This window comes from Echeneis naucrates, chromosome 14 (assembly GCF_900963305.1).
Source record: "Echeneis naucrates chromosome 14, fEcheNa1.1, whole genome shotgun sequence".
NCBI classification, from domain to species: Eukaryota; Metazoa; Chordata; class Actinopteri; order Carangiformes; family Echeneidae; genus Echeneis; species Echeneis naucrates.
This window is the reverse complement of record NC_042524.1, coordinates 18,910,556-18,934,648: the sequence shown is the minus strand read 5'-3', so window position 1 is coordinate 18,934,648 and position 24,093 is coordinate 18,910,556. Positions and strand designations below refer to the sequence as shown.

General features: G+C 40.3%; 1 protein-coding gene across 2 annotated transcripts; it reads left to right on the top strand.

The window, feature by feature from the left end:
- Window positions 1-12,267: 12,267 nt before the first annotated feature.
- On the top strand, window positions 12,268-23,891 carry slc8a2a (solute carrier family 8 member 2a). Of its 2 annotated transcripts, XM_029518823.1 has the most exons (12): window positions 12,268-12,615; window positions 13,336-13,473; window positions 15,699-15,926; window positions 16,014-16,292; window positions 16,775-17,209; window positions 17,392-17,753; window positions 20,010-20,113; window positions 20,677-20,694; window positions 21,529-21,641; window positions 22,337-22,436; window positions 22,888-23,151; window positions 23,260-23,891. In XM_029518823.1, exons 1-12 carry the CDS (start codon window positions 12,268-12,270, stop codon window positions 23,634-23,636), a joined length of 2,766 nt encoding a protein of 921 aa, XP_029374683.1. In that variant the 3' UTR covers window positions 23,637-23,891. The 2 variants fall into 2 exon arrangements, with proteins under 2 accessions (XP_029374683.1, XP_029374682.1); XM_029518822.1 differs by lacking the exon at window positions 20,677-20,694.
- Window positions 23,892-24,093: the final 202 nt, after the last annotated feature.

Sequence of the window (24,093 nt, the reverse complement as noted above, 5' to 3'; positions counted from 1 at the left end):
AACCTCTTGTTAATGTACATACATTTAAGACCCTTTTCTGTTTCCTTTGGGTATACAGTATGAGAAATGTTTTATTTGCGTGTTTTCTCCACAAAGCTCTGCATATACTCAGGACTGGATTACCCACCAGGCAAAGGGGGCCACTGCTTGGGGGGCCAAGATCCCCACAAACCCAAGGTTTATTGGGTATTATGTTAAATGGTGATTCACGTTTTTCTCAAAGGCAACGTAGAATTACTTAATCACAGAAGTACAATCAGGTTGCAGCCAATATTATACAGAAAATACATTTTCTTTATTATTTGAAGCACTATTCGTTCATTTGATATTTGTGAAAAATGCTAAAGACGGTAAGTCTGGTTTATTCATTGACTGATTGAATAATAATTGTTATTAAAATATCGAATCCTTTGTTTAATCGCTTGGAAGGAAACTTCTCCCGCAGCTCTCAGCTGGCTGCACGCTGTGACCAGACGAGACGCAAAAACAGCATTGCGGCTGCGCACTTTATCCCACCGGTGCTGCTTCAAGTGCTCTGTAAAACTATTCTCCCCGCCCGAATCATGAGAAAATTTTAAAACACGCTACTTGTACTCACATCCCGTTCTCTGGATGACAAATTAAAGTTTGACGCTTGGTCTCACAAACTCTGCAGTGGCTGCCACGCACACATTGATGTGATTATTTCCGGTCACACACACTCAAATCTGACACTGTCCTGAGCGGGAGCGCGCAAACAGTGCAGACCGTGAAGGCAGCACGCCATCCTGCCCCACGTGAGTAACAGCATCAACAGCTTTTGTTAACTGGAAAGTGAGTTAAGGGGAAAGTTCACTGTGACCTCTGCCGTGTGTCGAGACGGGATAGTGTTTTCCAGACGTTCAGAGATGCCAGCCTGTGGTGGAGCTGTGCCATAAAGCCTAAGGTAAGACACCAGGACTCCCAGTACAACGATGTTTGTCACACATCTGTAGTTTTCATTGATACAATTCACAGCAGGAGGACATGGAGTCAGTGAATGCTGCACAGGACTGCTATCATTTAGAACTTATCAAAACAAGCTCATGTGGTCAGAGGAAACACCTGAACAAGGCACTGCAGTACATAAATTCTAAGAGTGTGATCATCATCTGTTAGTGGCTGTTGTTCTTTTTGTTACATCTGGATGTGCTGTTAAAACATATGCTTTGCTTTTGCCTTGGAAAAATGTCTGAAGTGTGGTTGGTGCTTCAAAAACACAGATGAGGCTGCAGAACATATGTAATGATTTTTTTTTTTCTAAAAGCATTTCTCTTCTGATCTGTAATGAAACTTTAAATCAATCAGCTCTTAAAGAGAGTGCACTGATGTGCTTCCCTGCTGCCCCAATTCACTTGGCTCTGAAACATCACTGGTGACATTACTTTGATAAGAGCTGGAATTTAACTGGCATATAAGCATCATTCATTTATCTGAATTGGTAGATTTGGCCACCCCGACCTGCCCATCTCTTATGTCTGGGACAGTGCCTGAAACCGTGCTGAGAACTGCTGATGTGTGAGACAGGAGGTGTTGACTGCAGATACACCCCCAGTACAAGTCAGTTGTATTTGATTACACAAGTGATAGTGTTTGTATCAATAACAATTAAACAAATTGAATGTCCCTGTTAAACCGATACTGAACATATTTTGTTAGATTTTAGCTTTAATTGTTCATAGTGAAATTTATCATCAGTTGTAAATGTGTTTTGAGTCACTTTCTGTGCAATAAAGCCAAATATTTCCTGGCACCAACTAGAGATGAATCAATTGTTCTTTTACGGTTTTGGACACTGTTGTATATAAAATCCATCTTCAAGCGTTTGGAAATTGTGATGGATTTAATAGGACAAAACAATGAATCAAGGGCACCATCAGCAGCTGTATGTGTAACAAACAGCATGCTTAGTTACTGTTGGTAGCAAAGTCTGTGGCTGTGTCTCAGAAAGACCGTTTGTATTGTTCAGAAGCTCAATCCAGGTACGCCACCACTAACGCTCACTGGCACCGAAATGCAACCTCCTCCCAATGTATGTGATGGCACAAGTAAACCAATGCTGCAGTATTGTCTGCAGGCACTGATGTGCTTGCCAATTGCAGGTGCCACAGAACAAAGGGCCATACTACACCTCACGTTTCTCTCACATTTCCCATATAATCAGTTATTACAGCCATGAAGTTGAGCAGACTACTGTTTTGAAAATGTTTCAGTCGTAGTAGTAGTAGTATGTTATGTGTGTCCTGTTCACCCTGGGTGAATTATATTACCTCCTTATAACAACGATTTGTAATGCTACTGTAATATACTGATGAAGGCCAAGATTGCTCATATCCAAGGATGGGGAGAATGATATCACACTTGTATAATTTCTGTCTATCATTATATCTTTAGCATTGTACATGCATTGTACATTGTAATAGATATTATTTACCAGTCTATATGCTTGTTTGTGTGTGCATGTGCGTGTGTTTGTGCCTGGGAGAGGACAGTTAGTGCCTGTGGGGGTCTGTTTTGTTTTCATTCATGCTCTAGTCTATTGTGTGTTCAGGCCTGCTGGCTGCCTCTGCACATTTTGTTAACATTTTGTTGGTCTAAACTAGATCGTTGCCCTGAATTCAAGCAGTCATGGTAAAGACTGAAAGCTACCACTATACATCTGCATCTGAGCTGTTAAAGTGTTTCCGCCAACATTAACATTAGTTAGTGTTTTGTTGATTTTTCCTCGCTGTCATTTTGTTATTCTTTAGGTTGCCTCAGTCCACCAACACTGTCTCTATATTCTAAGACTAAACAATGTGTTAACTGTGACTAGGTAATGAGTAGAGGTGTTTTCCTTAATGTGTCACATCAGGGGAAAAAAAAAAAAACCTGGTTTAGAAGATTACAAATTGTTCACACAGATTAGGCAGTGGCAGTCTGTCAATAGTCTAGCTACAGTAAAGTGATAGAAGTGTTTATGCGGTTGAGTAAAGTATTAATAGACGTGTTCTTGAGTATTCCCATTTTCTGTGATAACTTATATATGAATAAGTCCAACAAAAGGGAATATAAATTTGTGCACCAAATCTTTATTATTTGTCTTCATCCATTCCCATTCACGTCATCTCACATTCATCCAATGACCCATTGGAGAGGAAGCTGCAGGCTGCAGGGCTCAAAACTCAAGTCCACAGGGAAGAGCTGAACACCAGAGTCCTGCTTCAACAGTCAGTCTCCACAAAATGCCATGGTGAACTGTCCAAATGTACAGCAGAAACAGCTATGTTTACAGCCTTGGTTCAAGGAAAAAATGTCCTCTGAAGCTAATTATGTGTAAGCTTTATCAATTATCAAAGTTACAGCGGGTTGCAGTTGTACAGTACGTATATTTGAAGATTTAGCCACTTTGAGTGAGAGGCGTGTGATTGTCCTCTTGCCACAAGCTGGAATTCACAAAAGTGTCAGCTCCTCTTTAGCCATTTTTCCATTAGCTAGGAGTTATGGGCAGAATCAGACACTGCCAAGATGCTGACGACAGAGCAGCTCCTGCCGAGCTTCAAAACCCTTTTCCAGAAAACCTGTGGCTGTTATCACAGAGACTATGTCCACTCTAATTATGGATATGTATAATTGAGGGGGACAATGAGCAACAGGTCTATGAGTCTATATTCTCCACAAACTGGCCTTCACTGAAGTCTCTGCTCCAAACACACCTTATCTCTTTTGCTTTTTCGAAATAGCTAAGAGTTGGCGCAGTCATTCCCAAGATGGTAGTAAGTTTAGCTACACATCAGGCAGCTAAAATGGTGCAACACCAATAAATGATAATGAACAACCTACTATATTGATGTAGTGAAGGGGGCATTGTACTTCAGAACAACAATCATACATAAAATGAATACTTCCACCACCACGTATATCATCAGACCTGTCCGCACAGCCAGCAGTATGTGTTGGTATGCTCTGCTGTCTGTGTTTCTGATAGTACCTGGTATATTGTATAACAAGTCTCCCTGTCTGGGTTCATACTGAAGTTGAGAATGCTGTTCCTTCTAAGGTGACACAACCGCCTGTGGCCGAACAGGCGATCTCAGGTAATAGAAACCTCAGGAGCTGATGTCGGCTGACCGTCAGTCGCACGTCTGTCCACCTCATCTGGAGGTCCCTTGTGTCCTCTGTCCATCCACCTGCCCCCTCCTTTTCAGTAAATCTGCATTAAGCCAACATGGTGAAATCTTAGGAAAAGATGGGGTCAAGAGGGAGAAACTAGGGAGACTAAAAGTCAAATGGCTTGATTCCTTCACTGTTAAACTGATAAGCAAAAAAGGAGATTGTGAAATCAACCATGGGGTGCCGAAGAGCTCTAAAATGCGACAAGATCAAATTCATGTTTAACCTTCGACGTATGGACTAAAGTTGGGTGGCATGACAACATGTGCAAGAGTTACTGCTCTAAGAAAAGGATGAGGTTTAAGAATGATGTGACTTGACAACAATGTGTGACACACACAAAAAACAACAGAAACTTGGTTTATATTGTTGATGGATATGAGACCTACCGATTATTTTTAGATATAATGATTGTTCTACACAAAAGCAGAAGATCCCACTGCTATGAGGTCAAGTTGAGTTGGAAATCAGAGTTCCTTCCAGATATTTTTCTTTTGGTTAACCAATTTATCTCATCCAGCTTTCAGGATTTTCAGATCTGTAAATCCTTTTCAAAGCCAATGTGCATTTATTAGACTAACTTTGTTGATATAGAATATGAAATTTGTTAGGGTGGGATAATTTTGGTGCATGTAATTTTTTTCTGATGATGATTTTCTGCTGTGAGAGCTTTATATGATGGCTGGGCTAACACTTCTTAAGCAGGATTTTTTTTTTCATTCACAGGAAATCATGCTGAAGCCACAGGCATGATTCCTATAAAATCAGGATTTTATTTCCAAATGAAAAATTGGGATTTTAAATAAAATCTAATTGGGCAAATATATTACATTTATAAGATGATATTCAATGTCAAAATCTAGTAGTGACTGTGACCTACTAAGTTGTAAGCATTGAAAATTCATAGAGACATAAACAAATCAGATAAATGGAGCTGAACGGTGGTCACTGAAAGTAGATCACCATACATGAGGAGCTGAACAGCATGGCAGCGTTCCCACAATGCTGTAAACTAAACCTCGTGTCCAGCCAGGCTTGCACTGCTGCTGTACAGATTGATGGTAATTTTGACCCAGTGGACATGGAGGGAAGAGAGACTGTGTGCAGCTTGGTTTTTCTTTCCCTGTGCTGAGTGTGTAGTACACCGACTTTTAGAAACCAATCTATTCCTCTGGGGTACTGATTGATCCTGTCTGGTTAATTTATACACTTAGCCGGCTACACATCTCATAGAGATGCGGAAGCACTTTTAGAGACAAGAAATGAACGTTGTCTTTAGGTCCAATTTTGAAATATTTAAGGTAACAGTTACTATTTCAATTTATGCAGCTGTCACCTCCCTAACATCGTTCATTTGGAGGAGGCAACTATTTTCCAGAAGGCCCAGTAGAAAGCTGTAATGTTCTTTTCTAGGATCTTTAAAACACAAAGCATCTTTTCCACCCAATAAACAGTTGATACAAAAAGATTTTGACATGGAAGCTACTGGTGCTCATCAGACATTAGTTCCTGTACCTGAAGGCTGAGAAAAGGAGTGACTCCTCATCTTAGTCTGCTCAATTCCTGATCTAAATAAACACCATTTTTTCTGTTCACTTTTTTCGTAATAACTCATGAAAATGACTGCGGGGTTCTGTGTTGCTCCAGTAGTTGAAGGTGTAACCTAATGGGACAGCCTTTTTTTCTTCAGTCTGTGTGTATGCAAGTGCATTCCCGCAACCGGTCCTGTATCCAGTGACTAATGTGACTAAACTTGTACATGAGAAATACTTTTAAATTGTTTAAACATTTGCAGAGACTGCGCTCTGGAAAATGTAACGTAATGGAAACAGTTGAATTCGATAACTCTTTAACAAAGCCTGGTTTGTTTTACATAGGCACTGTCTTTAAGTCCCCTGAATGCTAAATTCTGTATTCATTCTTTTGACTGAGCTTTGGGTTACACACATAACACACCTTGGACACCACAAAACTATCACATAAACAAAATAACTGACAGACATTCCTATCTAATTCATCATATCACCAATGTAATATGAAAGATCAATGGAGTTTCTTGCTGGACTAAGCAATTTTTTTTGTATTGGCATATCGGCAGCATGGAGGCATAGTTGCTGGGACTGTTGCCTTACAGCATGAGGTAGTGGTCAAGGTAGTGCTTTTGGTTCCTGGGCCTGTGGCCTTTCCGTGTGGAGTATGCATGTTCTCACCATGCCTGTGAGGGTTTCCACCAGGTACTCCACAGTCCAAAGACATGCATATCTAGGTTGGTTGGTTACCCTAAATAGCCCATACAGGTGGGTATGAGTGGCTGTTAATGTGTCTATGTGCTGGACCTGCAACAGACTGGCAACCTGTCCAGGGTATACCCCACCTTTGCCCAGAATGTTGGCTGAGATTGGCTCCAGCACTTCTGTGACCCTTATGGATAAGTGGTTAAAAAGAGTGAGTAAGTGAGAGAGTATGACCACATAGTATAAACATTAAATTCATCTGTCCTATGAGATCTATTATTATAGGCATCTCTGATAAAAGCACTCAAATAACTATTTCAGCTATTATACACCTGCAGATTCACCAATATGTTCCTTCACAACAGCACACATACAAACCCACAACCACAAAATTTTAAAGCAGAGCTGAACAGGTAATGAAATATAAATGAAATTACAAATAATCCTAGCCCAGATGCAATATCCAAATCTCAGGAGCTGCTTTCATGGTCATGGTGAAATGTGTCTGAACACAGTGTGAACACTGTTGAGCAATGTTGCAACGGAAGTGTTGTGGCCCTGATGTAAAGGATCATGTTTGTTTGATACAAGACCAAACAAAAATCACATCATAATTCTTTGCATATTGTGCAGACCAAGTGTATTCTCTCTGTCTGCCTGCCTGTATGTCTGTTTGTTTGTCTGTTGGTTGTCTGGCTGTCAGTCTGTCTGTCTGAGTGGCCTGGTGGATTATCTTTCACTCTGATTCATCTGGTTCATTAGCAGGCCCACAGCAGCAAGCCAAAGCTCTGTGTTACTTATTCAAGGGACGGATCTCTTTCCTTTCTTTGCTTTAACTGCAAACACAGAGATAGTCTAACAGAGTGTCTGGCTAACTGCCTTGATTTGTGTGTAATTTGAACGGATGTTATTGTGCTGTAATGGATGTGTCTTATACAGCGCTGCTCAGGTCCAAGGCTAAATCATCTGCAGGGTAACAGTTTGAAGGTGCAATCCACAACACCTCAAGGAAAAGCAAGTCTGTCTGAGATAGGAGCTTAGATATTATCTAGTAGACTGACTTTGCATTTGTAATGTTAAACAGTTGGATGTTCATGTGTTCGACTTTTCCCATTGGCCATAGTTTTCTCTCAAAAGAGACATGGCACAAGCGTGTTATTTTCCATCACTGTGGTACATTTCAGGCTCTTTTAACACCCAACAACAAATCAAGTGATGTTTATGACCACCATAGATACATTAAGTAGATGAGAGTCACCACTCTGGCCTGTGAGGATGAGGTTGGTGTTTCCATATGCAGGTTCACATCTCTAAGTCTCTAATTTTATTCATGACACAGCAGCTAACATGAATGATCGTCTACCTTTCACTTTCCAGGAAAATATATTCTAAATCACAGCACAGTCTTTGTCTTTAACTCCAGTGTTTGGTGATTTTTAAGGCTCTTCAGTGTTTCTTTCACTTTACATAGTGATATGTATATGTTTATATGTTTTCCATGCCACTAAATGACCATCACCAAAAACTTGTTTATGTGGGTTGAAATAATATTAAGTCGGGCAACAATATGTTTAACAAGATGTTAGAGAAAGAAAGGAGTGTTACCAGTTAAATGACTACATTAATAAACTTAATCGATTAAATTAATAACCAACAGTGGCCGTTATACCTGCTGTCTGATCTAAACTAGCTGCCTCCAAAGTTAGTTTTGCTAGTTTTGTTTGAACCAATCAGAGGTCGTATCTGGTATCTCAAGATAAATAATTTCCAAACTTTGGTTAGGACAAATTGTTATAAATAACATCTTGTGGCAGGAGAGTGTCTCCTGTCACGGCTGATGATGTCAGTGGAGTAACTTTTTAAATGAACTTTTTTCTGTTTGGAGAGAGCTACACTGGCTACAGTATAACCCTCTGCCCTCTTTAGCAAAGGGCTTCATTGGGACAACTAAGTGTTTAAGATTTAGTATAAACATAGGTTCTGATTGGCTGGCTATGAAACTCATACATGGAATGTTATTGGTGTCCCTGTGCATTGAGCTTACATCCTGGAAAGGCAGTCTTCTTCGATCTGCATACAGGTTAAAGTTCAAGCTGTGTAGTCAGTGCATTCCTTATGCATGGATTGATGAATTAGGATGTGTGTGTGTGAGTGTGTGTCTGTGAGGTCTTTCAACATCATTGTGGGACTGAAACAAATTCATTATGTTTCAGATTTTTTGGAGGTAAAAATTTCAAAATTTGAAAATCAGAGGCAGGTTGAATTTCTTGGTCAAAGAAAATCAACTTGAGACAACAAAAGCTTGTCAGCCAGGGATGATCTCCACTAGGTCAGTGATCCCCAACCCCAAGTCACTGGGTATTGGTTCTTTCACAGGAAGAATAAATAACTTATACACTTTATATTTGTTTTTGTGGTGTATCTTATTTTGAAGGCATGCTTAAATGTTACCATAGTGACTAAAGAGTGTTAGGGGACAGAGAGGATGCTACTCATGTTATGTTGTTGGCACAATGTTACGAGGATGCTGCTAATAAAGTTGCATACGAGTACACAGTGGATTCACATTTATTATTATATGTAGAAAATGCCACCATTTTTATGATGGTTAGGTTTAGGGTTATCATTTTAATTTGTTATGTTTATCCACCACACCTTAAAGGCCGGACCATGAAAATATTGTCTGGCATTAAACCTGTCCGACATTACATTTTCTTTTTTGCGCCTTAACAAGCCTCCAGTTATTTCCTGTTGCTTGGATTTTCCCCCTCTGTTGTTGCCACACCTCAGTGCTCTGCATCTGAGAAGGAGGAGCCCTCATGAGGTCGTACCCAAACATCAGGGTACAGGAGGAAAATTAAACTGTTACAAGTGCTAACTCTCCTAACACTCCTATCAGTGTAAGATAACCCAAGGCAATCACTTATCGGTGGTGCTGACTGATAGTGGCTGTGTCAGAGGCAGTAAGGGGAGATGAGCCGTCACCCAGCTTGTCAATCCTGTGTGAGAAGTGGACACACAGACCTGTCAACAGTTCATGACTCCTTCCCCCCAGCACAGGAAAGACTGTAAGATGAGTGAGTTTTTTGCACTTATGTTCACTACCTTCAACTCTGCATGAATGTGTACTGCATTGAAGTGTTTTCTTCCTTTTAAAGTCGTAGTTTGATAAGTACCCGGTGAGCATAAATACATCATAAGGAGTTTAGACTTGAATCAGTGACATTGCAGACGACAGCTCTGATCGCTTTGGGTGCGGCAGCAATCTGCCAGTTTATCACTCTATTTACTCATCTCTCTTCTGAACTAACTCGCTCTTATATCTGAACATATCATATGACTCAACATACCTAGACATCTGAATAATGTTTACAGAGATCCTTGTAGGTGACATGAAAGGCAAAGATGTCACTATATTTAGGAGAATGCATTAATCAATAATGTATCCATCTCTTCCAGCTTCTTAATTAGCCAGCACTCATACACTGTATGGCTGACCTTGGCGCTGCTGCATTCAACTGATTGTTCACCTCGTACCATACAAAGGAAAGCTGCTTTTAGACTTCAACCATGTCTCCAAGGTCTAAGACTCCTACTCAGACATAACACAGGAAGTTAGGAAAGTCTGTCTCCTGTAGCTCATGCGGTAAAACCATGAAAGACTGAAGCCTTTGGGTCGTTCTAATCCTGTTACAGTTGGATGTTGTGGCTGTGGCTGTCTGTGTATTGCACTGTAGGTAACATGCTGCTCTCAAGTTTACTAAGACTACACGTAACATACGTTTAACTATTACTTTTATTACTCCCAGACTATGTTCTGCATGACATTGTTTTGCAAATATGAACGTCGAGTGAGTTATTTTTGGCAGGCCTACCCCCCATCAGCAGCCACAGGTGTAAGGTGGCCCTCTGTCTGAGGTCGTGGTAACCATAGCAGACCTTGGAAAGTGAAATGTGATGCGTCGGGCCCTCGGGCTGTGTTTCTGAATCACAACTCCATAATGAGCTGGCAGAGCTCAAGCTGCATCAAAGATGCAGCACCCAAGTATCTGTTTCAACTCACAGTGCACAATAGTGCAGTGTCACCTGTGCAGGTGGAGCGGAGGTGGTGAGCCTGGGAGGAGTCAGGCTAAAAGCTCTTGACTACCACCCCGTACTCACATCTGTACATGCTACGACCTGCTATACTTCAAAATGTCAGTGACAGGCTCCTTTGGTCCACAACACCACACAACAAATTATCTCTGTTATTTAAAACTTTGATGAAATTTTTCAACAAATTAACCTAGTTGTGATCAGCTGAAAATGTTGCGGTTAATAGAATTTTATTTATTTATTTATTTATTTATTTTTGTGAAGATTACACCTCAATTTGAAATGTTACTGTTAATGGTAACAGTGTCAACAAGTGTCTTATAAATCAGTAGAATGTTATCATAAGTGACATTACACACATAATTAAGGCATGCAGCATACTTGTGAGAAGGGTCAATTGCTAGATTTCTTGCCACAATATTTTCCCAAATTATTCTCACTGTTTTTATCTTTGGAAGGCGTTAACAAATCTGTCACATTTAGTAGGCAAAACAAACAAAACTGTGTGAGTTATTAATTAGCTCTTTCTTTATTCTTACCACCAGGGCTCAGTGATTAGTGCCAGATAATGTTAACCAAGAGCTGCATGAATTAACAGCCTGACTTAAGTTTCTCAGAGGTCATTTAATATGCTGTTTGGATGACTTAGTTGGATCAGTTTATTCTTAACTTCTAAGAACAAGTCTTTGTGCTGGTTTCAGTGATAAGAAAAGGATTGTGGCGTAGTGTGCAGGACAGAGTCATCACTGAAACATAACAGGTGTGTGCAAGTCACCTGCTTGGTGTCACGTAGGATTACCCCGTGGGAAGACAGGTGATAGTGGCCATTTAAACAACTCAAATAATTCAGAAAAACTGGGAATATTTTCAGTAGCTTTATTTTGCTTTATTTTAGTTTTACAGCATCAAGAGACTGTGTGTTTTGTGTCCAAGTGTTTTTGGTTTATTTTTATCCAAAAAGCTGAGGTCATGCAAATTTAAAAATAGGCTCCTTTCAAGGAAAGGTTAGAGCTGACACTGGCTGTTGGAAAGGCTTCCTTTAAATTGATCCAGGGGGTAATTAGACAGCAGCTTTGTATAACACAAGTAGTGTCTGAACTCTTCAGTGCAATGTTATGTAAAGCATTTTTGCATTCTGCATGCTTTTCTATTTGACCCCATAATTACTCTAAATTTTCACTAATGAAATGCAGTTTTGCAGCATGTCACTGACCATCAGAATGCACGGAACTAATTGGTGACATCAATATGGCATTATTGACACTGCCAACATGCAGATGTTGAACAGGGCTGGTGCATGGTAACCACAACTGAGACTGATGAGGATGTGAAAACATTAGTTTTTGGGGCATGTTGTGTGTTATACACAATGACCACTTTAAATACTATTGTCATGAAGCTGGATTACATGGCAAGACATCCTGTCTGGATTAACAGTGGTCGACAAACAGACAGACAAACATCTGATACACACATGGGTGCACAGACAGACACAAACTGAACCCATGGAGACACAAGGACAACAGCTAGTCTCTGCATAGAGAGAGCCAAGCCCAGGCATCAAACCCAGAACGTTCTTTAGACAGAGACAATGTGAATTAATATGTAATACATATCTGCAATATCTCACTCTATCTTTTCATTTAGAATAATATGGCTGTGTATATACAAAGTTTATATATAATGTCTACCTCTGTATTTCTAGGAGAATCTTATGATTCAGCTGCTCCTACAGTGACCACCGTGTTCCTCTTGACTCAGGGATATCATGGGAGTCCTCCCCAGTCACCTCTCCCCACTCGTCCTGCCCCTTCTCTCCCTGCTCCTTCTGGTCCAACCCTGCGTTTCCTTAAGGCCGCAGGTCATGGAGCGAGCGTCTGTCCCCGAGAAGCCTCAGCCTGTGGGCAACTCTACGGGCTCTGGAAAGCGAGAATGTGCAGGCACGGTGGTGTGTAGACCTGGTATCCTGCTGCCTGTCTGGCTACCGCTTAACCCTCCACTGGGTGAGCAGACGGGGCGGGCAATCATCTACTTCCTCTGTCTCATGTACATGTTCTTGGGTGTGTCCATCATTGCAGACCGCTTCATGGCATCCATCGAGGTTATCACCTCTCAGGTATTATTGATATGCTGCTAATATCTCGATTTACTGCCTCAGATCATTGTTGACTCAAGAATTATGGAAAATCAGTGTGCTATTATCTCACAGTCATGGATTACCAGTAAAAGTTATATATTGGTACTTTAACACTAAGCTAACCAAGCCAAACCCGCCAACTTCACTAGGCAGCTATGATCCACTAAGAAAATACTACAGGTTCTTATAGTGGTAGTAAAATCATAGTAAAACTTTTGGCACCATTTTTCATGGCAGACACTGTAATTTTATATATCCTCATGATCTCTCCATATTTGATGTAATTATTCTTATTGGTTTATGTTTTTATTTACATTTACACACCATCTACAGACTGTACATTGTCTAATTAAAGAATTCTGTCTTTCCCCCATATTTTGTTGAACTTTTTAAATTTTACTGTAAAGCACTTTCTTAAGCTCTACCTCTTATAAGAGAAGTGCTCTACAAAAAAGTATATTATTATCATAATAAATTAATTATAATAATGCTAATACTAATTGATAGGTTTTTAACATCATACTTATATTTTAAAAAAAAAGTTTAATTATATAATGTACTTGTCATGTCATGTATAAACTTGAATATTGCAGTAATATTACATATAGTGAAATTTAGGCTGGATCTTAACAAAATATTGCATTTTGGAAACGCGTGTGGGTTTGTCATTGAGTTTCTCACAAATGTGTGTCTTTGCAGGAGAAGGAGGTGACTATCACCAAACCTAACGGTGAAACTACAGTAACTACAGTGAGAATATGGAATGAAACAGTGTCCAACCTCACTCTCATGGCACTAGGTTCCTCTGCACCTGAGATATTGCTGTCTGTTATTGAGGTACATGAGGCAGTCCACATACCTTTAACCCTTGTGTTGTATCCATCTTGTTGTTTGGTGAAGTTAAGGCTAGGGTTAAGGTTAGGGGACAGAAGGTTAGCGTTAGGATTGTATTTTTGGGTTTGTAACAGTACAGTCAAACAGTTTTACGTTGAAATACTCAACAGATGTTTACTTCATCCTGCATACATACAGTATACATGGTTAATAATTACCTTTTTTAGATCACATTTATGAATTAAAGTGCTACTCATTTTTCTTTTGTTTCTTTTCTTGTTTTTTAATAAAATTAAATAATAAAGGAGAATCAATTATAATGCAGATGAGAGGGAAAAAATTCAACAAATTTATAAATGAAGCAAGGCCTGACATAACTATTGAGGTTTATTTATTTGAACGTTTAACATTGGAAATTTAACCCAGTAAACACAGGCTGAACGTATACAGTAACCATGCCAGTGTAGACAACTTGGCTCGACAGGCCTGTTCTTTGTAGTCAGCAGTTGGGATGGGAGTTCAGACTTGTTTTTCTGTCTTGCTCCCACCGTGGTCAGCGTCCTCTTTGGCAGCTGTCCCTGAGCCCCTGAGTCATGTCCAGGACAATTCTCATTCCCTGATATTTTTTTTCAGGGCCTCCTCCATCAGGTTTCTCTGTGTAGACTTGTAAGTTCCAAGCATATGAGGAAGTGGCACCGCAGGCAGATTTTTATACCGTATTTTGCAGGTTTAGATAGTACATACTGCCCAAAGGGGCACTGCCCCCTAAATGGCATCAGCTGCTCATCAATGGTGACATTAGGCCCAGGGTTATAAAATTGGGGTTCTCTCTCTGCTGTGAAGTAAAGAAGTGGATAATCCTGGAAATTTTGTAGAAGTTTTTCCAAAGACGGAAAAGCTTTCTGACAGATTTGTCATCCCACTGAGAAAACTCCAGCAAGGATAAGAACCACAAAGTAGTCATGTAAATAGATTTGGTCCATCTCCATTCACATTTCTTCAAAAACATGCCTTGCTTCTAAATTAGTGCAATTGTGAATAATTTTCTGGATGGAATGTGAAATGAAAAGGTTGAAAAAAGACTTGATGTCCTGCACATGAGTAACTGTCATTTGTGTTGGCTTCTGGTTGCATCCTTATCAGATTGGCAGCCATGTGGAGTGGCTCATTTCTTGGGCAATTTAATTTCACCATTTCTTGATGTCCATATTACTTCACTTGCTAGCTGCTGACGGGCTTGTTCTGGTCCTGGAGCTGGCTGCTGACAGGCTGGACCTGCGGCTCCTCTTTGTCTTGGAACTAACTGATGCTCAGTCTCACCGTCTTCTTCAAATTCACTGTCAGACTCAGAATTTTCAGAAATGTGATCCTCACATTCTGAAACCTATTCCTCATCCTCAAAAGCATCTCTCATTTCTAAAATCAGTTGAGTGTTGAGAGTGTTTTGGCCATTTTGATCAGTTGTTATAAGAAATCTATATTGTGTCCCATCAGCGGTTTGTACTGGGGATAGAGTGTGAGAAAATAAAGATTATTTCCCACAAGACGGAGGGTAAAATGTGCGAGAATATGAAAACGTCAGGGGCAGAAGCACAAAACTGACACTGATACTCACACACACTAACAGCACTCCCAGATAGGAGCATAGGAGGATAGGAGGACTTGTCAAGCTGCTGTAAATGTGAACTTCTCTTGGAGCTCAATAAAGTATCTAGTATCTAGAGTATCAGGAGTGAAGGTACACAATTTCTGCACCTTTATTAGGCTGGGTCCAGTGGACCTGAATAGCACGTATGTAATATAAATGTGTAGGGGGATGTACAGTTTGTGGTCTTTGAAATGTGCTCTGATATATGTTCATCACAAAAAGTGAGCCAAATCTGAGTTTAAAAAAATAATTAATTGTATCATTTTTCTTCTGTTAAAAAATGAAAATGTGTCAAACAGACCTGAACACAATATGAGGGTTAACATTAAATTTCACACTACCAGTCCTGACGCTGTGAATGGGGTCAGAAGTTATTTATTTGAGATGTATGGGATAAATTATTAAATTAACTAGTGGATAAATTGAGAGTTAATTAAACGTTGGCCTGAAACAAATAAAAAAGTACAATTTGTGGTTTATTTCTGCGTATCATCTCTCTTTTCATTCTAATATATTTGACTTTTTGGTTTTATTGAGTGTTTTACTGATTGATTGTTCCTCCAATGTTGGACTCTGACAGGTATGTGGCCACAACTTCAATGCAGGAGAGCTTGGGCCGGGCACCATCGTGGGCAGTGCAGCCTTCAATATGTTTGTGATAATTGGTCTGTGTGTGTGGGTGATACCCGATGGAGAGTCTCGCAAGATCAAACACCTGCGTGTGTTTTTCATTACCGCTTTCTGGAGTATTTTTGCTTACATTTGGCTCTACCTCATTTTGGCCATCATCTCACCTGGAATTGTTGAGGTCGGTATCGATTTGCCAATGATGCTTGATGTTTGGCGTATTTTCTAATATTGTGATATAATCATGTAACATTGTCTGTATTACCAGGTGTGGGAGGCTGCTGTGACGCTACTGTACTTTCCAGTGTGTGTGATCTTGGCCTGGATTGCTGACCGTCGACTACTTGTCTACAAATATACACGCAAGCATTACCGTGCTGACAAGCGGCATGGCATTGTGGTGGAAATGGAGGGGGACCATACACCTAAAAGCATTGATGTGACCATGGATGGAAAGTTGCCAGACGGAAGCTCGTGTCCTGGAAACTCCTCCAGCGTGACGGTTTCTGTGCAGACGGGCAATGACCTAGACCAGAACAAGGATGAGGTGAGGAGTTTCGCTCAAGAGTTTAATTCATTTGGTTTATAATGTATGAAGTTAAAGTAACTCGTCTATGCACCATGATCTGGCCTGGTCTGCCCAGTAAAGAGCTTCCAATGCTACTGTTGGATATAGCAAAAGCCAAATAAATGAGTCATTTTAAGACATTGTATTGTGCAAAACATACATGTTATAAAAAGGCATGAGGAAAGGAGGAAAGCGCTGGCAGGACCGCCACTGGTTCTGGAAGTGACATGATGGGAAGTTGCATGTCAGGTTTATTTAGAACAGTAGTACTAAATCCCAACAGAGGTCTGAATGAGAGGTGTGTAGAGAGTAGGAGGTTGATCAGCACACTTTCATGTGCAGTCACTTTCATGTCATAAACTAAGCTGTTTGTTCTCTTTCTGCCGTGAACTGAAATCCACAACCATACAGAGCTTTTGCAGTCACAGATCTCTAAATAGAGTGTGTCCTCTCTTGAATAGGTGGTCCGCATCCTTAAAGACCTGAAGGAGAAGCACCCAGATAAAGACCTGGACCAGCTGATTGAAATGGCCAACTATTCTGCCCTGGTCCAGCAGAAGAAGAGCCGGGCCTTCTACCGTGTCCAAGCAACACGCAAGTTGATCGGTGCTGGCAACATATTAAAGAGACATGCTGCTGAGCACACACGTCGCTCTGGACAGGAGGACGTTGACAAGGCTACATGCTCGCAAATTTGTTTTGAGAGCGCACAGTACCAGTGCACTGAGAACTGTGGCTCACTGAGCCTCGGGGTGATCCTTGATGGAGGCACAGGTCAGAACACTTTCTATGTGGACTACTGTACAGAAAATGGCTCTGCCAATGCTGGGGCAGACTATGAATTCACTGAGGGAACCCTGGTGTTTAAGCCAGGGGAAACACGCAAAGAGATCAAGGTGAGCAGGTCGAGGAAACTGTGAAAGTCATCATAGTTTACACGGAAGAATTTCGGTGATCTCACTTTCAAAATGTTTTCCATTTGAAAATGTTATTGCTGTTTCTGCTGTGTACGTTGTGGATTTACTAAATTTGGAAACTTTTATAAGGAGAGTACTAAACAACACTTTGGCCTCTCTAGGTTGGTATATTAGATGACGACATCTTTGAGGAGGATGAGCATTTCTTTGTGCGTCTTCAAAAACTGAGAATAGAGGAAGGTGGAATCGAGGGGACAGGAAATCCCACCAAGGGGAGACTAGTGGAGCCAGTGATTGCCACCATCACTATTTTGGATGATGACCACGCTGGCATCTTCACCTTCGGACAGCAGGTACTGCGGGTGAGCGAGAGCACAGGCATGCTGACCGTGACAGTGGTGAGGAACTCGGGCTCCAGGGGCACCGTTGCTGTGCCATACCATACAGAGGATGGTAGTGCTAAGGCTGGGGTGGACTATGAGGAGGCCAGAGGGGAACTGGAATTCACCAATGAACAGACCAGGTGAGCCAATGACTGGCAAAACAGTCAGACTTATGGATGTATGGAGTCTAATCGATGTTTCATTAGTCAATCTCTTTTTTGGGGATCTTTTATGGTTGCACTTCACATAGATCACATAGTATCTTCACATAGATTTAAAACATTGAACCATGAAGCAAACCATGAAGCAAATGTGTTTTTAATAGGCAAGGCTTTCAGTATTCTGTTTTCTTAATGAGTCAATTAGTCCCATGAAAATAGCAAAAATGTGTTAATCTTTCAGTATGTCCTTACTGCCTTTTTCTTTCTTTCATCCTCAACCTTAAGTGCAGTGGTTCCCAACAAAGACAAATGAATTTTTAAAATGGCCCACTTATAAATTTTTTCATCTTTTAAATAGACGAATGGATTTAGCCTGTTTAAGGCTTTTTTCTTGGAAAAAGCTGCAATGTGACTTGTAGCAAATGTTCCTAATGATTTGCTGGTGAGTGTTTACGACAGCAAGACAGTTAATCTGAAATCTACTGAAAATAACTACAGTGTTCAGGATGTGTCTCAGGTAATAAAGGAACCCTAATCTGTTTTTAATGATTATAAACAACAACACAATCGTTTTTGGCCTTGATATTACAAACCAACCCAGTTTGTTTTTCGAATCAGTTCATTGTTGGAGTTGGTTGCTTAATGGTTGATAACAATAGTGACACTTTTTAAGACAGAACTTTTGAAAGACACTTCAACTGCAGAGTTTGTTGGTTTCCAGACAAGCATCTTTCTATATTTTAGAATTCAGCCAACTTAGTAGGATTTACAAGTTGCATTCGGATTAAAAAAAAAAAAATGCACAAGTCCACATCAAGATAGCAACTCTTGTTGCTATCTTGATGTTGTGTGTTGTATCTGGATGTAGCAGCAAAGTAGGGTGGGTCTTTCACAAATCAATCAATATTCCTCCAGTTTCCAAATGTACTTGAGTGAGATATTCAGCCCTAAACTGCCTCTGATTGCACATTAGTCAGTATATGAATGTGTCTTTGTGTTTGTGCTATTTGTAGAATTGACATAGAAAAGAAAAGCACAGTGAGTGATCAATAACACAAGAAAAGCACTTTTTCTGAATACAGTGCACAGAATCAAGACAGAATCAAATAAATCAAAATTTTTCATGGATTTGTAAACAACCAGAGAAGCAGAGCTGGCAAATGCCTGAGCTGAGGCAGAGGAGTGCTCAGAGGTCAGCTAGAAGTTTAGCAGTATCACATAGAGAAATGTTATACCTGTACTATTGTCTGTGATTCCAATTCATAAAGACCTCATGGTATGGATTAATACATGGCTGTATGTACAGTATATCCCCATATAGGAGATTGCAATTGATTTATTATTATTAAAAGTGAAAGCTCTAACAATTTTATTTTCACTTTGACCTTCCTAACCAGATTAGGAAAAATACAATTTGATGCTCTCTAAATTAGTGTCATAATCACCAGAAACACAAAGGACTGTTGTCCTCTTCAGTACAGCATATCATATTTATTTGGCTCATTGGTGCTTCTAGGAAAAGGACACCTAAACCCCACTGACAGATTACCATGGATTATCAGTCACCCACTTTAGTGGAGGAGGTACTTTTACACAAAATGACCAGACGACTTGCCAACCAAAAATAATCCTGGTCAGGTGTGGGAACCTTCAGTCACTCGATTTAAACTGGCGGATCCTTTTCCCATTAAATTTTCCGGTTATATAAACTGTGTTTGCTCACGGACTAATTGCACACTTAGTGAGAGACTGTTATGTAACAGTCTTTGTTTAAAGACACAACAAAGTAAAGACTGTAAAAAGATGTAGATCCAAGGACCTCAGTTCATTCCTTTTCATTCCTTTTTTTTTCTGCTATAATAATCACATTGTGTTTATCACATCTCAGCAAGCGATCAGATTATTCTGCAAATGAAGCATAAACATACTGATGAACCAGCGTATCAGATGTGATACAAAGTATTTAGTCTAGTGTTATTTCTTTGGCAAACTAAAGATTGGGAGCACACACTATTTAGGTATGAATTATTTACAGGCCCCTAGTGATTAATAATTCAGGTCAATTCAATTTGTGATGTGATTTAGATGGTAGTTGAAATCTTTAGTATGTGGGGATCCTGTATCTTTATGCACTTCATTCTTCACTGAATGGGATATTGCTTCATTCTTTTTGTAATAAATAAAATAGTGTTTGTTTCTGTATGTGTGTCTTTGTGTGCGCTTGCATGTCTCCAGCCAGACTTTACAGGTGTGCATCATAAATGTGGAGGAATATGAGAAGCAGGAGAACTTCTTCATTGTACTTGAAGACCCCAAATGGCTCAAGAGGGGACTCTCTGGTAAGCAGTTTACATTTTATCAATGATTATAGTCAAAGAAGAAAAGTTGCTGTTTCTCATTTGCATTAAGATCTTAAAAAACAGCAATTAGATGACAGCAATAGCTAAGATCAAGTATCAAAACAATAACAGTGGCAGCGCAGGCGGCTGAAGCCTGGGCACCTGCGTCAGAGCCAGTAACCGAAGATTACACGCTGCCAGTCACCGATGTCTCTGTTTCACTGAGGCGAAGGAGCTGCAGCCAATTATGAATTAAGTATCCCTTAGTAGCCAGTCCCCTGTAACCTCTATCTGTCAGCAGGACGATGCATGAGTTGGATGTGTGCTTGTTAAAAGAGATCAACACAATCAACATTAGTTTGTAATGACCAGTAGCATATTTCATTCAGGTAAAAGTGAAAATGAAACCTGCACAGGTGTAGGCGTTTTCTTTTCCCTGTGCATTTTAGATCCTCTCAAGCTTCCAATGTGTTTGACCCTGGATCAACAGGGTCGAACACATTGACACTAGTCTTGCCTAGTTATTGTATGGTATTGAAATGTTGTTTCTCTGTACTTCACAGCATTGCTGCTAAACCAAGGTAAATTTTGACTGGTAAAGCTGCAGTGTGCAGTGATATTGAATATCTATTATTATCATTATGAAATTGACCCCAATCATATAGTTGGGGTCTTAGAGGACCAATAAATGTGCTTCCTGATGACACAAGGATTTTTCTACTCTCCCTCCTGGCATTTACTGAAGAGCATGAACATTTCATTTATTTCATCTGCTGTTGTCAGAAACTCTAAAATATGTGCTTTTCATTGTCATCCAGTTATACATATCAACATATGACTGCTTTTATTTTTCTGGAAGATGACCATTTCAAATGGGTAAATGTCGAGGGAGGGGCCTGTTTGTGCACAGCCTGCTGCTTGGAGAAGGGTCTGTCTGAGGGCTGTAGCTCTAGGAACTGCAAGTAGGGGGGGCATGTCTAAATTATGTAAAACAACAGGAGGTGTCAAGCAGATTTGATGGGGTTTAAATCAGACCCATGGCCCTTTGCTGGCAGCTAGTTAGCATGGCTGCTTTGCTTGAACCCCTTTTACAATGGCACAAAGCCAAAGTGACATAACTTGGAGTGGGCTTGAGTATGTGGAAGTAACTAAGTATTGCTGCCCTCAAATGGATCAGTTTGGCTGACTGCACTTGGGAGATGGAGCTGGCCAGCCCACATCCTTTTCAACAGGAAATACATGATATTAAGGCTACTATACACAACCCCTTTATAAAGTTTATACTTGTGCATGTGCGTGTTCTTCATCTTTATGCATTAGGCCCTGGCCTGTGTCTTTTGCTGGGGTTAAGGATGTATGTGTGTGTGTGTGTGTGTGTGTGTGTGTGATGATTAAAACTTGTGCCCTCCTGACAGGAAACCCTACCCCTGAGGAAGAGGAGGCCAGGAGGATCTCTGAGATGGGTAAACCCATTCTAGGAGAGCATAGCAGGCTCGAGGTCATCATAAATGAGTCCTGTGAATTTAAGGTGTGTGAGTGGATGGCAGTAGCACTAAAATAGTCTGTCTGCCCAGTTTAGTTTACGTGTGATTAAAAATGTGTACTCATTATCTTCAGTGAGTGAACATATGCAGATCAAAGCTTAGAGTTAGCATACAATATGTACGTTCTTGATTTTTAGAGGTTTTCCTTTAAAAAGTTGTCACAAGTAAAAGCCCCACAGAGATTTGGGTTGTTGCATTGTGGAGTAAAACTTTAAGTATATATATCTTGTTTATTACCTACCTATTGCCCTCGCACAAATCAGACTCCCAATGGAGTGCTAGACCAGGTACGGATACTTGCATGTTTTGTGTTGATTTTTCTCCTTTTATACTTCCATTAAATCATCCTTTTCTGTCAATCATATATTGCATGCATTTTGATGTGAGATGTATTGAGGCAATGTGTGTGTGTGCAACTGTGAACACTATCTGTGCCTGATTATTCTACATTTAATTCAAATCCTGTAGAACAATGAAGCCAGTTACTTTGAGTGCGTACTATAAATATCTGCTAATTTAGCTTATTTGATATATTTGTCGTTTATATTGCTCTTGGCTCTGCTTGGCACTAGCCTTTGTTTCAAAAGTTAGAATAATCCTACTGGGTAAGGTGTCATTAATGTAGGCCCACGTGATCTGTGTACTATCTTCTAACTGACCTGTTAATGTGTTGTAACAGAGTACTGTGGACAAACTCCTGAAGGACACAAATCTGGCTGTACTGGTTGGCACTCACTCATGGAGAGAGCAGTTCATTGAAGCAGTAACAGTCAGCGCTGGTCAGTGGCTATTCTCTCTCTCTATACGTTTGTGAGTTTGTTCATTACATGAGTTGAATTAGAGTATCGATACCATTCTGTTCAGGAAATCCTGAGGAGAAATATTAATACTAAATATTGATACTCTCATTTTCATTATTCTACATTTAATTCAAAATCTGTAGAACAATGAAGCCAGTGACTTTGAATGTGTACTATAAAAATATATTTCCCGAACAGGGCGGTAATGAAACTCTTATTTAACTCACTGCCAAAAAGCAGGCATTGCATGTTAATTGAGATTTACGGAAATATGTAAAAACAGCATCAAAGAAACTGATGATGGCAGTTCCTGACAACACACATTTCTTGTTTACAGCAAAATTTTGACACTATGCACTAATTGGACCAAACTAATTTGTGTCTGATTCTTTTATTGCTTAGTTTGATTTATTTTTTCTTCCTCACACAGGTGATGAAGAAGAGGGAGAGCAGCGAATGCCGAACTGCTTTGACTATTTCATGCACATGTTGTGCTTTTTTTGGAAGCTTTTGTTTGCCTGCGTCCCACCCACAGAGTACTGGAATGGCTGGGCATGCTTTTTAGTATCAATATCACTCATTGGTGTGTTAACTGCCATCATTGGAGATCTAGCCTCCCATTTTGGCTGCACTGTAGGCCTGCGAGATGCTGTCACTGCAGTCGTCTTTGTAGCGCTGGGGACTTCACTTCCTGGTGAGTGATTCTACAAGTGATTGGCATGCAATATACAATATATTAGATGACGCATCGTAAGTCAATCGATGTGACTTCCAACTGCAGTGACTTTGTCTTTTTCTCCAGATACTTTTGCCAGTAAAGTGGCTGCAACTCAGGATCAGTATGCAGATGCATCTGTGGGAAATGTGACAGGAAGCAATGCAGTTAATGTGTTTCTGGGTATTGGTGTAGCCTGGTCTGTAGCTGCCGTGTATTGGGAAGTCAATGGTAAGGCCTTCCGTGTGGACCCTGGCTCCCTGGCCTTCTCTGTCACACTCTTTACCATTTTTGCCATCTTCAGCATGGGAGTGTTGATGCTACGTCGGAGGCCATCCATAGGCGGTGAACTGGGAGGCCCACGTATCCCCAAAGTCCTCACGACACTACTTTTCTTTGGACTCTGGTTTCTCTACATCCTCTTCTCCAGCTTGGAGGCCTATTGCCATATAAAGGGCTTCTGAGAGAGTCAAACACAAAAAAAAGACCACCAGGACATTGGCCTGGTTAGTACTGTTCCAGTAACTACCATTGAAAAGACCTGTCACTACTTGACAACTGCTGCCATGGTTCATATAAACAAAACACTACAGACAACTTTCTAGGTATTACGCATCACATCCACTCCAGGAAAGTCTGAGTCAATAAAATTGAATGTGACAGAACTAATAATTTTCTCCTCAGTGGACTAATTAACGTGACTTTTTTGAATAAAGGAGAGCACACAGTCGGATTTTGCTTGATAATAGCCGTGTCTTATGTTTCCTTGTATTGATAGAGGCTGGTTCTATATAGATATGCCTTTCCCTGATGTTAGAAGCAATGAAAGCTTCTTACAGATGTAAAGTAATAACAAATACTGCGCTGCTCTGATAAATGAAAATGGTTGAACATGTGCTTTGCACTACAGCACTTGTGTTG